A 13943-nucleotide genomic window follows, 5' to 3' on the forward strand; every position below is an offset into this window, starting at 1 on the left:
TGTTGGTACACAAAGGATATAAATTAGACAATTTCTGTCTGAATCTGAGTAATTTGTCTATGAAAACTTTAAACCAATCTGARTAAGAAAAGTCAGGTGGGTAAAGCTAAGGTTTGTCTACACTGGAGGAAAGGGAGGAGAAGGGGGAAATTTTGGTAACTATTCTATGTACTGGATTTAGGCAATGTGCTATTGCAGCTCTTCTTGCAGAGCTGCTTTTGAATTTTGTCTTAAATGTTTTCCAGCTTAGTAACTTTAGATAGTGTTTTTCATTCGTTTGAATGTTACTCCATATGTTGTTTGGACATGTTTTGGTCTTGACACTTACTGGCATAACCAAGTCAAATTCCAAGAGCCGTGTTGTTCATGACCTCTTATGTAAAAACAGTTGATGGTACTTTATAGCTCAGCAATATCCAAAATAATTTTCAATAAATTATTTTTTGCTGTATTTTCAAGAAGTTATTTTTTTGCTGGACGCACTGTTTGGCTTTCTATTTGCTTTTTATCTTGCCTAATGAGACCTTGAATCTTATACCATGTGCAGTTTACCAGCTGAGTAGACTACACCACTAAGATACTGGAAGGGGCAGGGAATCAGTCTTGTCGTTGTCTAATGGGAAATACTTCTTAATTTAAACAGGCTGAAGTAGACCATCTAGATGATTTATCAAAAGCTGTGAAGACGCCAGAAAAATGTAGCAAAAGGAAGGAAAAAAGAAAAAATGTGATCAAAGACTTAGAGATTTCAAAAGTTGGGGCCACTACTCTATCACTAGATAAACTGGAAGAAATGGCTGATTGTCAGGAATTTACCAGGTATTTCACATGAGTTTAGCCTTAAATACACCTAATCTTGATATGAGAGTCTAGTCTTAAAAAGTGTGCCCTGACCTTTGGATATTCCTTGTAGCTTTCTTTTGGGCGTGGTGTATTTGGACTCACTGGCTTCTTCCTGTGTTGTTCTCAAACACATAGAGTAATTCGGTACCCGTGGACTTGATTTGACTGCGATGTTTTTTGGTTTATCAAAGCAGCCAAAACCAACTGGAATCCCAGAGCATTTTGAACGTATCTGTGTTCTAACTGAGAGTTGAAATAATTGACTATGAAGTCCATGGGCTGTAAGTCCATTGAACTACTTTATTTAACTGGTATTTCTTGGCCTTTTTTCTATCTATAAAAAAGTGAATGAGACACTCAACTAATTTTACTCTGTTCACTTCTATTCCCTCCTACCTTCTAATTTAGTCCTTAGGCAATGTGTTTGAGTGGGACATGAACTGTAATGTGTCAGTGCTTGGAAGTGAACCACTCTAATTAATTTGAAAGAATCTGCTTACAAAAACCTGTAATCTCCTTCTTCAAGCTTTCTTTGCCCTGGAATTCCTTTCAATATTTTTAAATGCTCAACCATAAAATTGGTAAATTGGGATATAGTCTCACTTAAATGATGCAAAGGTACAAAAACTCTATTGAATACTGTTTTTCAGAAAAAATTCAAATGGGCACTTAGATATTGATGTTATGGGTCAGATTTTCTTAAAGCTATTGTTTATATTGTTGCTGATTAATTCAAATCCATATTCTAATACATGCAAGAATGCATTTGTGGTTTTGCATAGCCTAAAACTAACATATACAATTGCAGTGGCTCTCTTTGAAGTCAAAGCAAAACTTGTATTTATTAACTTAAAAACTTTGCTCTTACATGCATTTCAGAACTAGTTACAGTGATTCCAGCATTTATCTCCGAAAAAGGTTTCCTAATACTTCTGAGAAGGTAAGAACGTGGAAATTTATCTTTTTCTCATTATTTCGCTAGTTCTCTTTAACTCCCAAAATTCAAATACTGTGTGTGTGTGTATATGTGTGTGTGTGTGTACATATATACACATATACATATACATATACATATATATAAACTCTCTATATAGAAAGTAAATATAAGCTCTGTGGTAACTCAATAGCTCTACAGTTTCTAATAATTTTAGTGCCAAAACCAGGAATAGCTTATAAGCTTTATTGAATTATCTCAAATATATGTAACTGTCCTAAATATATAGTATAGTATATGTATATAGGAACTTCACTGAACCTTGAACAAACCTACAAAGGAGTAATTAATACTACGATTAAATCTATTGTAATTTTTAGGCCTGATTTGTCATAATTATATAGCTGCAACTTTTCCACTTCTTTGAAGCTGCCTTTATTTGCTACTTCAGCTTCTTTTAGTTTGTGTTTTTTCTGTATGTGTGTAGGCATCCTTGTCACAGCCCTGCCAAAATGCTAAGTTTCTCTGGAAATCCACTCTTTGCTAATCAGAACTGGGCTCTCTACCTCTCTTCTGTAGTAGCAGTAGTGTATTACACCATTTCAGCAGCAACAGCTAACCATTAAAGTAGTTCAGTTGTAATGTGAAACTGCATCCTTAATGGCAGATGTAATTCATACTGGTTTCTTGAGCAGATGCTATACAACTGAGGTCTGGATGCATTTTTTTTTTTATTATTTTTTTTTATTTTGAGGGGAGAGGCAACAACAGCAGTCAGGCTGCACTGAGAAAGGATAACAGTATGTCTCTTCCCAGCACAAAAATAAAATTCTAACTTTAGAGTTCAAAAAAATTTTGTCACTGATGTTTAATGAAATTGAGATTTTTCACAGGTGCTTTAGTCTTACAATGCTGTCAGTGCTGCTAGAAATATATATGAATGAGGAGAGTTTTATTCAAATGAATAAAAGCAGCTGAAAGCACCAAAATCCTGTTTTTTCACAACACTTTTTTTTTTCTTTTTTGTTTATCAGACTGACATGGTAGATGTGTGGGTGGAGAATAAATTTAGAAGCACCGCTTTCATTTTATTTGAGCAAACTTTAGAAACAGTCTGCATAGAATGCTTGTGCGGCATGTCTTTGTGAGACTCTGAATTTTATCTTTCTATAAAATATATTTCTGTGTGTTCCTATGTATTTGTGTGTTTGTTTATTTGTTTAAGGAATCCTCTGGTGAAAATGAGCAGATGATGACAGATACAGATGAAAAGCTCATAGTCATCAGGTGAGTGATTTTTTTTTTTTTTCATGCAGACAAACCCTTTTCCAAGGAATCTGTAACTTCTAACAGTGCTACAGAGGGAAACGAAAAATAACTATAATGGTGGAGACAGGAATGGAAATCTTGTGTAATAGCTTGAAGTCTGTATTTCTCATAGGTGTGAGATACAAAGCCTGTTTTATTGCTAGATCTCACCTTGATTAAACAGTCTTTTTTTGGCTTGGGCTGCCTGAGTAAGATTTTGAGCAGTTTCTCCACATGGTGGACATTTCAGACCAAGAAAGGAATGGGAGGAGTTCAAGTATGAGGCCCTCTGGCAGTGCTGGTCAAGACTGTTCCCAGGTTTGCAAGACTGCTAAGACAATGTGTGGCATGGTCAGTGTTAGCAGTAGATGATATTTCAGCATACTTCTGTTAGAGCACAAATGAGTTTCCATAATTTCTCTGTGTGTTCAGTTTGGACCTAGGGTTCCTCCAACTCAGATAAAACACATCTGCTTTTTACCATATATTAAACCTAGTGCTGTGATAGTGCTGAACCCAAAGCATGTATCCCTTCTGAAGTAAGACTTACGTATCTGTGTAAGAAACCAGCATTGCTTTACATTTTCCCTCTCAATTGATGCCAAGTAATGCTCCCTAGAACGTCTTGTTAAAGTGGTGGTTGCAGCAAATTGCAGAAGTGTAATATAAGTGTTGCCCAAAACTGTTTAGAGTTCTGAAAATAAAAGGGCATCTTTCTGACTTTATATCAAAAGAATTTACTATAATCTCATATAGTTAAATACTTAAGAACTTGTCCAAAGTTTTACAGAGGAGTAAGAGCCATGTCTGTTGGCTCATAAGAAGACAGTGCAGAAGCCCATCGTGCGCTTCATTGTCTTGCTTGCTGTCCAACTGATTGGATTGAAATGGTTCATTAAACTGCTGTCTTTTAGTTTGCCTTCTGGTCTCTACAGTCCACGTTAACAGTGGTTTGGGCTGTGCTGTTTTGTTTTGTTTTGGCTGCCTCTCACCAAATTCTGTCCTGCTTGTTTTCAGGAAGAAAAAGGACTTGGAAGCAAGTGAGGCTCCAGCACCCCCTCAGCAGACTCTGAGTGTTGAACAACGAGAGCTGTTCTACTTCATTGTCTTCCTCTGGGTGCTGGTCTACTGCGTTTTGCTCCTTCCACAGCTTGTTAGCAACAAACCTTGATCTCTGTGAGGTGTGTGGAAAATAAAAGAAGGTGGTCTGATTGTTCTGTGTAGCTGCATATGAATACGTTCCTTCAGGTGAAGCACAACTRTAAATGTAGGACCTGGTATTTGTGGTTATTATCAGGCTTTCCTCATTTCCTCTACTGTTGTGCTATGACTGTGTCTAAGCACATTTTATATTATGACAATTGTGTAAATATATATATATAAAAAAACTGATTTAGTAGATGCAATTTTGTACGTTTGTGCCTTGCTTTATAATATGCTAAATAAAAATGGATAATTACCAGTAGAAATATAACAGTTCAGAGCTCCAGTCTTCAAAAATGATTCTTCTGGCTTCATTTACTGATATAGGGCCCTACAGCTGTAGAAGATGRGTGTTTTTTTGACATGCTTATGAATCTGGTCAACCAGAAATGGCAGATCTTGAAATGCTCTCATATTTTTTATGGATGTTTCTGATAGAGATGGAGATGAAGATGAAGAGTTTGTTTAACCCAGGATATTGAATATAATTCTAATGTCAATCCAGTCAAGTAACAAAATCAGGTTGAGTTTTATTTAGGGAAAAGAGTTCATTTTTTAAGGACTCAGATTCATCGTTGTCCTGCACTTGTCATGTTTAATTTGCAGTAACCAATTGATGTAGAGAAGTGTGGAGAACTTATATTCTAGCTGCTTCTCAGAAGATCATAGGGGAATTCTTAATCCAGACTATTCTCTAGAAAATACCTGAAGAAATACATTTTTGTATGTTACTGATAGTGGCCATCTTTGAAAAGGTTTTCAAAAAGCTTAATAATTTTATCAGGAACAGATGCTGTTTTTTATTTTATTGTTTTATGAAAGTCCGTCCTCACTTCTGAGGCTGCATCTGCTTCTTTTTCCTTTTTGTCTTTTCCTTATCAGATCATATGAAGATTTCTTTCTGTTGAAAATAGGAAAAGTAATAGGCAACCTAATTTATTGAGGCAATGTTGAAGCACAAGTCTGTGGAAATGTTGTTCCAAAACTGGGTTCTGTTACCYGGTGTAAGAAAGAGCATTAGAAGAAGAGTATTGAACAGTAAGAGGAATAGAAATATCCTTTAGGTGCCCAAAACAATAGAGAAAGAAATGACAGATGTAAAATTTGATACAGAGAAATGTCAACAGCCTGTATTTATTCTCTAATACAACTGAAGAAACTTCTGTGACTTGTCCATAGACACAGTTGTACCACATAGGCATCTTTTAATTTTTATTTGGGTCAGTGATCACTTTAGGATATTATATTTAGAGTTTAGCCAGAGGAGACAAGAGAAATCTTCAAATTCAGTTTAATAGCAATAACTTTTGCCCATGCAAGTTTTAGTGAAGTCACTGTTTGTCATCACCACATTTTTAGTTTCGTAGTATGCTTTATGAGACTATGTATGTTGCTGCTTCCACTTGAAAATTCGTAAGTTTGACTTCAATGTGCTTTTTAAAATAAATATTTTGGCTAAAAATATATAATTGAAGCATTAAGGCTAGTGCTTTTTCTCTCAAAGAACAAAACTTAGTACAGAATCCTTATAGCTTCATCCTGAAATCCAGTGAATACTATGCTGAAGCATGGCAACTCCTTAGCAGCAGCAAGTAGCAATGTATATTAGTTTGGTGTGGAGTGTTAATAGCTCTTCATTATGAGCTACTCTCCACAGGCTCCCTTGGTTTATGACMATTTTTTCTGAGCCTGTGTCCTTTTCTTTGGTTCTTGCAAGTCTCTTAGTCTTCAAGAGAAATTATCTGGAGTTGGATTACAGTCTCTTCGTAAAACATTAAAACTATCAAAGTTAAATCAAGTAAAAGAACCTTCCTTCTGTCGTCTTTGTTTTCTCTTAAGAATATTAATCATAATGAGGAGGTCTTTGGGTGTCTCATCTAAACAAACTAATGTCCGTAAAGAGTAGAAAAGTGAATGAGAATGATTGATGCTGGCAATTTCATTTTCTTCCATCAAAGAGGAAACCCTGGCTTTTCTTTCTTCCCTCCCATTGATGAGCAGTGAGTGGAGCAGTGAAACAAGCAGTTTAAGTGTCAAACAGCCTGCAGCAATTGCCTCRATTATCTCACCCAATATTCAAACTRAAGTGTGCTTTCAGGTCTATCCCATGAAGAAATGTAGATTGTTTCCTCTGTGCAAAATAGATGAAAATTATTCTAGATCAGTCCATTATACTTTCCATTTASCTGCTTTCTATTTTTGGTTTTTCTTTTCTGTTTGATTGGTTGGTTATTTTTTGCTATAACCAGTCTACCTTACTCAGCCATGATAGAGTGTGAGGATCCAGAGTAAAGCAGCTAAGAGTGATTATATTGGTGTAGTCATCTGTGGATGAAAAGATACTGTACTCATTAGAAGTTTTGCCATCACCTGGAGCTGCACAAATGACAAGTGCATAAGCAGCAGCTCCCCCCCTCCAAACACACTTAACGAGATGTGCACTTTCAGTTGTAAGGCTGCATCTGTTCAAATGATGGTTCTTTCAYGGTGCAACTCCCTATCCTTCATTCCAAATACTCTATTCTGAAAATATTGCTTGTTATTGGATTTTGTGTCCTATTCTTAGCTTAGAGTCTAAAAACTAGATTGCGAAATGTTCACTGTGGCAAAATCTCCTGTTTTTAACTTGCTTGTTAGAGGACTGGCTTCAGGTATCTGAGGTTTTAACAGCTGTTGGTCAATTTGAGTACTCATGTAGCCATCTTCCACCAGGTCTGTGCCCTCTCTGAGTAAGAAAGATTCTTCTGACTAAAGGCCTCATTTTCTGAAAAGTGCTAAGTCACTAGTTTGCTATTTTCATTKAGAAGTAAAACTCACATATATGAGGGTACTGATCCATTAAGTCCTCTTCTAAAACCAGGTCTTGTTAAGCAAGCTTATGAGTAGCAGAGCATTGTGAAGTGTAAGTGCTGGGAAGTGCTTGAGGATCACTAGATAAAAGGTGTTTGATATTCACAAAAGCACCATTAAAGACTGGTACAACTATAATAGTATGGTTCAATGTTATTCTAGTACTGTAACTTAACTGCAAAATGTTTTATAGAAAGTGCAAGAAAAGAAATTCTATTAAAGATAGAAAACCCTTGAACAGTTATGSGGAGATGCTGCAGAGTTGAACTGAGTTAAACAGTCACAAACTGCAAACTGAAATGAATGTAGCCTTTGCCAAATTGAAGGAAATGATCAGGATGAGGACAGGACGCGTACAAATTACAGTAAAAAATGACAATCACTTTTCAATGCCATGAATATTTTTGATGGATTGAGCTCTAAAATGTATTTTTATTGAGTTTCTAGATTGTAATGAATGTGTCTACAGAATTTTATGCAAAGCTTCAGAGTTCAGCTGTTTTAAAAAGATTTTTATATAGCAGTGATCATTTTATCTATATATTTAATAGAACTGTAAAACCATTTTAAAAGTACCTGTAAAATTTTATGTATGTGATACGCTTATTTATTAATTATGAATAATGAGTATAAACATTAAGCTATACCTCAGTTGCATCATCCATTTGGAAACTGGAACTAGGAGATTTCTTAATGAGCAGTAGACTAGAAAAATGATCAAGTACAATTGTGTGATTCTTAATACTGCATAGCAATGTATCATTTTGTGATGTTAATTTTCAGCTAAAGTTGCAAAACATACTGAGTGATTAAGCTATTTTTTCCCCTTAAATTCAATTCCTAAGGCTGAAATTTCTACATGTTGATATTTGGTATCTAAATACATTTAAATCTTCTACATCTTCTCATGACTGCCTATTTATTCTGCCTAACTCAGTGTGACTGTGACTTCTTTATCCAAGTAGCGTCCCATTGAGTTTACTGGGGTGTTGTGCAGATGTCAGCGTTTGCTGCACTGATCTCCGCAGGACCAGAGCTTTAGAAGATGCGTTGAACTAGTGTAGATGCTCTTATACTCAGCCATCTAGCAAGGTAATAGTTATAATAGTGCATTAATGACTTATACTAGCTTTAAGTACTTGGAGTCCCCTCTTGCCAAGCGCAGATTTGAATGCATCCAGTGATGTGTTGATGTGTTTAGTTCCTTGACTTCTGTGAAAGTCAATGCAACCCGTGTGCTAAGCACACACTACAGGATCTGGCCCTGAAGTGATTTAAATCAACTTTAAACATGTAGGCCAGGAAGTAGCTGAAGCCTATGTATTGCCATAGAGCTGGATCCCAACAATTACAACCCACACAAACAGTGCCGCTGACTTTAGTTAATCCCTTACTGTGGATAGGATTTGCTTCCATAAATTCTGTAGGATCAAGCCCTTATTCATTCTAGCAAGTTAATATGTGCTTCCATGTTTTGTTAAGAGAGCAACAGGGAGGGAATGAATGGTTGGAATAAAATGGTAAGATTACTAGTTGGAATATGTGAGTGAAAGTTCCCAAACCTCTGTAGCTGAAGGCTCTCACCCTGACAATAAGTTGCCACTTTCTTTTTAATTGGGCTAATAAACAGTGAAGGTGAGTGGAGGACCCCATCCAAGTTTTCGTATTTCCATGTTGTAYAGCTATTGTCAGGTAAATAACATCAAATTCTTCCCCTCTGCATACCACTGATTATACTAATTTAAAGCTGCCCAGCTTACAATTTTTCTTGCTGCAGTTTTGCATAGAAAAAGGAATTGCACTAGTGCTTTATTTTTTTATTATTATTTCCCCCCCCCCCAAAAAGCACAAAATAGCTGAAGCTATTTAGGCAAGAGGATGGGATTTATACACCTTCAAACAATATGGAAAAGACATAATCTGAAGAAGATAGCTTCCTTCTTCTGTCCATCTCTTGACACACAACTAGCCCACAGAGAGCTGATGATCTCCTTTAACAAGATTCAAGGAGATAGAACTGTCATTTAACCCTTTTATTCTCAAGTGCTATGTCTGTTTTGGGATTATCGTAAGTGAAATTGTAGAACATCAAAGTATTTCTTTCTTCCTCTGAATGTGAGACATGGAAAACTTCCTTCTGCCTCAGTGGCATTTTTGATGACTCTTTTCCAGGCAGCTGCTRCTGCTGATAATGGAAAATGAGAATTGTGTCATTTTCTCACCAGGAGGGGTATGTCTAAGTTTATGTGTCTGGAACATAAAATTAGCCCCTGGGTGATTAATATACTTCTTTCTTCATGATAAGGTTAGAAGAGGCGATAAAAATAATTAACCTTACCTCTGTGAGAAATACTAAACCGTAAMATTGCAAGAAAGGCGAGGTTCTGGCCTTCACTGCGTTCAGGTCACATTGTATTTTATTCCCAGAGCAGTTTCATTACTTTCACTGGGGGTTCCCAAAACCTCACTGATTCATGGAATATATTTGCTCTATGCCCAAACAACAGTTCGTACAGTGGGGTCCTGATCTGTGGCTATTATTAGACTATAACAAATAATCACTAGTGCTTAGTTAGAAATGACTGGTCTGACCTTAAGTAAAGTAACTTTTAAATTATGTCCTGCTCATTTTTTGAGAATAATAATGAAGTCGTCATTTTTAAGACTGAATAACTAATACAAGCCAAATATTTATATATTTGTTGTAATCAAATAAATTCAACTTCTGCTTTTCTCTTGAATAAAGCTTATTTTAGTTGGCATACCACTTATGATATCATATTCTGTGTAAATGCTGAAGAAAGTGTTTCATCCTTCTTGTTAATGTTCTCCAGTTAAAATTTAACTTGTAAAGTGCTTTTTTGCTAAAGAGTTAATGAGAGACTGTTACGGTGAAGAAATCATTTGCAAGTAAGGAATGTAGTATTTACAATACATGCTTCTCTTTGGCAAGTGGCCAGGAATGATTATTATTCAAATGAAAAAAAATGCTGGGAGGATTTCAGTGGTATCAGAAGACTGAAGAATATTRAGAATACTGAAGAAGGTCTATCTTTGAGTACTTTCAAATACATTTCTTCTGAATGCTCTCAATCAGTGGTATATATTGAATGTTTGCACATGTTGCTCAAAGCTAATTTTTGTGAGAAAGAGATGTATAATTGTGTATACTTGGTAAAAYAGAAAACACTGTTTTTAGAAATTGTTACTCTGTAATACAAATAGTATTTACTAGTGAATATTTCCACTTTATTTTATAAAATCTCCAATTTTGAAATAAATAGACAGGCTTCATTTATATAATGTTACTTGTGGGTTTGTCCTTTTCCCCCAAGAAAATATCTCCAAACATCTGCTTTCAGGAGAGATCACTATTTTGTTCTTATTACGCATTTTCATGCGYAGAAACTATATTCAGCTTTTAGCAGAAAGATCTCAGCAGAGTGAATTCATAAAGTTCTTTTTTTACGCACTGACCCAAAAAGTGACTTTTAATTTTAGAGGAAGAATCTAAACTTTTTTTCCAATCAACAAACAGAATTAACTTCAATTTTTTTTATGAAGGTAAAGATATATTTTATTAGTGCATAGAAATTGGCATTGTAGARATGCTCCATGGAAAAACGTAGAGAAAACAATTGTGTTGAATTATATACTATTCTCACGTTCAGTTTTCTGACCTGTTTCTATACAAGTGTTTAAATGTTCAGACTAGTGGATTAGTAAATTACTAGACATAAACCTGATTCATCTCTACTGTGTTCTCCCCCTTACGCCTTAGTTTTCTTTAAAGTATATAAGCAAAGGAAAACAAAGTACARCAGAGATGCAGTACAGTTTAGTATCATAGGTATGATCCATCTCCTRAAGATATATCTAAACTGGATAAACACAGAGAAAGAAAACAGTGTATGGGGAATGGAATTAGGAGTGCTTCTTTCTAATTAAAATTAAAGGTTGGTGGGTATCATACTTCAGGAATTCTACTCCTTGCTCCAAATCAAGTCACCTTGCATACTCTCAATGTGTTTATCACTGCCCGTGAAGTAGCTGGTACTGGATGATCCTGGACCATCCTCCTCCGTATCTAAGGCTTGCAGGTAGGCAGAGATTATTGATAATGCTGCTGAAGATTTGGCATATTTGGGTCCAGTTTCTTGCCAGCGCTGACTTCAGTACCATAATATTAAAATCTCTGGATATAATTTGAGACCAGTGTAGTGAATGATGCTTAAGTGAATAATAAAAAGTTTGGGATTTTTTAAAAAAATAGTAAATTTTTTGCAGCTGTGATTAGGAATTTGCAAGTGGATTATGGGGGTTGAGGTTCAAATATGCAAAGTGGGTTACCTCAGAGTTTGGAAGCAGAATACATTTTTGCAAGAGTATAGGATCCAAACTTTAGTTTGAATTCAGACACAGAATAGGAACTGTTGTAGTTAGTTAATTTTCTCTAATGGGGGATAAAAGTCATTCTACTAGTGAACTGCAAAGATAATTTCTCTTTTCCTTGCTGTGTAAACATACTTTTTGTAACTTAAAGAAGATGCAACTACAATATAGAAAATAAACCTGTATGGATCATGATAGCAATAAAGATAAGCAAAGGGTTCATTTCAGACAGGGAACCAGTATGCACACTGTAGATGTGTGGGAGTCCAAGCCTTCTAAGGATAACTTCTGGATGTAATGAACATACTCTGCTTGCTAATGTATACTGAAACCTGTGATCCATCTCCACTGCTTATTTTACCTGATTGATAAACAAAAGCTAGTGGGGGTATGTCTACTCCTACCTTCAAATTGCTGGCCAGATATCAACAAAATCTTACACTTGAGGTGTGATTTCTGCTAAGATAGCAATAACATGAAACCAGCTAATATAAAGCAATAATCTTCTTGAGTTGCTATTTGTCATAATGTTACAAAGATTATTTCCAGGACAATTTACTACAATATTTTATGAAATGCCTTCCAGTRACTAATTCCATTTCTTGGTTAGATGTTACCGCTGGCAGATCTCTGTCCCAGCCAAACTGTACACATTCTTTGGAATATGATGTGACATATGATCAAAGCAAAATATATAGCTCCATCTGCTGTAAATACTTTGAACTGATTATTTTTGCATTACATTTTTATGGCTGATCTGTACCATAGGGAACTGATCTATCCCTTTAGTGATATATATTATCTGCATGTTAGCAAGAATCAGCATAAATGTAGCAGCTAAATACATTTATACTTTGCAAAATGGTATTTTTCCTAATTCTCAGGCAAAAAAAAAATGAGTTTAAAAAGTATTTTACAAGGGTATTAGGAATCTTTGTTAATTTCTTTTGTACTGTGTCACGGTGAAATACAGCTGCTTATGGAATGCAAAAATTAAATGATTTGCCTGAAGTAACTTTAAGTCAGTAATAGATAGGAAGAGAGTTCCAGTTACGCCTCTGCTAAGCAAGGGCTCTCCACAATAAGAAATAGCAACATTGTTTCTAGTCAATAGTTATCAAATTCTGAGTCTCTTCTTTCTTTTGAAAGAGTGAATCAGTTGATATCACATTTTTATATTAATCTGAAAAGGTAAAAAAGCAGTTTGAAGAAGTCAAAAAAAGACTCCAAAGCAATTAAAAATATTAAGGTCTCTCTTGCAGCRGGAAAAACATCCTTATTTAGAGCTATTAAGTCTGGGTCATTGAAGTGTGAAAGTGCTGGGACAAAAGATTGCAAATAACATCTTAGAAGGGACCAAACTTTGTGCAAATCTAACACCTTTTTTAAATCTCAACTTCAGTTTTAGGAATGAATTCTGTTCAAATACAGGTTCTTTCTTTCTTCCAACTTCCTCCTCCATAATCACACCTGCATTTTTTTTCTCATAATGCATTACAGATGCTACTATTAGCAAGGTGGTTTAAATGTTTGTAATCATCTCGTATCTGCAGGAGTTCACAACTAAGAACTAAAACGCCTAATACCCAGACAAGGGGCTGGCTGAGAGGAAAGTCTCAAGCTAAATTTTCTGAAGCTGGGTGCAGAATTGTCACATCCTTGCCTTGCCAGAAACTTGCTTACAACACTGTGAACTACAGTAGTTTCTGGATAACTGTCAGCTTATTTCAAAATACGTTACTGAAATAGTTTGTGATGTAATGACAAAACAGCATCACAGCTGGTATCAACAGCAGAAAACAACAGAGGTCACCATCGACTTGCAGGAAGCTGTATCTTCAGAATCCATTTTAGAACTTGAGGGATAAATCAAACCAAAAAGCACAAAACCTATTTTCTGATGGCATCATTTCAAAATTCTATAGTATGAACAAAGCCAATTACTGTAAAACATTGAGTTTCACTGAAATGACATTTTTGTTGTTTGCTAATCCAAACACAAAGAGGGKTTTTTTTCCTTATCCCACATGAAAAAATAGAAGCAAAACCTAGCATCTCCTACTGATTGGATTTTTTTGAAAAGGGAAGGGAGAGAGTGTCTCTGTTTTCTTGGTTTTTTCTTGCAATTGTTATCCCATTATCAGTATTTCCAGTTCTAAAGAAATAGGGATTGCTACAGTTCGGTGCATTATCACTTATTCTGTTCTGGATTTAAATTAGTTATTCTGTTCTAGATTTTTAGTTGAGATTTTCTATTTATTTCATCCAACAGCCTGTTTGTTTTTTTAAATCAAACATTGAATGTYAAGTAGTTTGAAATATATGGGATTTTTAGAATTTTGTATTGCATTGATGAGTTCACCTTAATTTTCTTTACAAATCTTTTACAGAAATTTGTGAAATTGACACAAAA

At 35.3% G+C, this 13943-nt stretch overlaps 1 protein-coding gene across 1 annotated transcript in view; it reads left to right on the forward strand.

The window, feature by feature from the left end:
- Window positions 1-8046, forward strand: part of CLMN (calmin) — a 56740-nt gene extending 48694 nt beyond the window's left edge. The window contains exons 11-14 of the mRNA XM_085317635.1: window positions 644-819; window positions 1723-1783; window positions 3003-3064; window positions 4103-8046. Coding sequence (XP_085173761.1) covers window positions 644-819; window positions 1723-1783; window positions 3003-3064; window positions 4103-4256 — 453 coding nt within the window. The 3' untranslated portion in view covers window positions 4257-8046. The remainder of the gene's footprint in view (window positions 1-643; window positions 820-1722; window positions 1784-3002; window positions 3065-4102) is intronic.
- Window positions 8047-13943: the final 5897 nt, after the last annotated feature.

The sequence above is a fragment of the Rhea americana genome, unplaced genomic scaffold (genome assembly GCF_003343005.1).
Source record: "Rhea americana isolate MKP2758 unplaced genomic scaffold, rheAme1 scaffold_5, whole genome shotgun sequence".
Lineage (NCBI taxonomy): Eukaryota > Metazoa > Chordata > Aves > Rheiformes > Rheidae > Rhea > Rhea americana.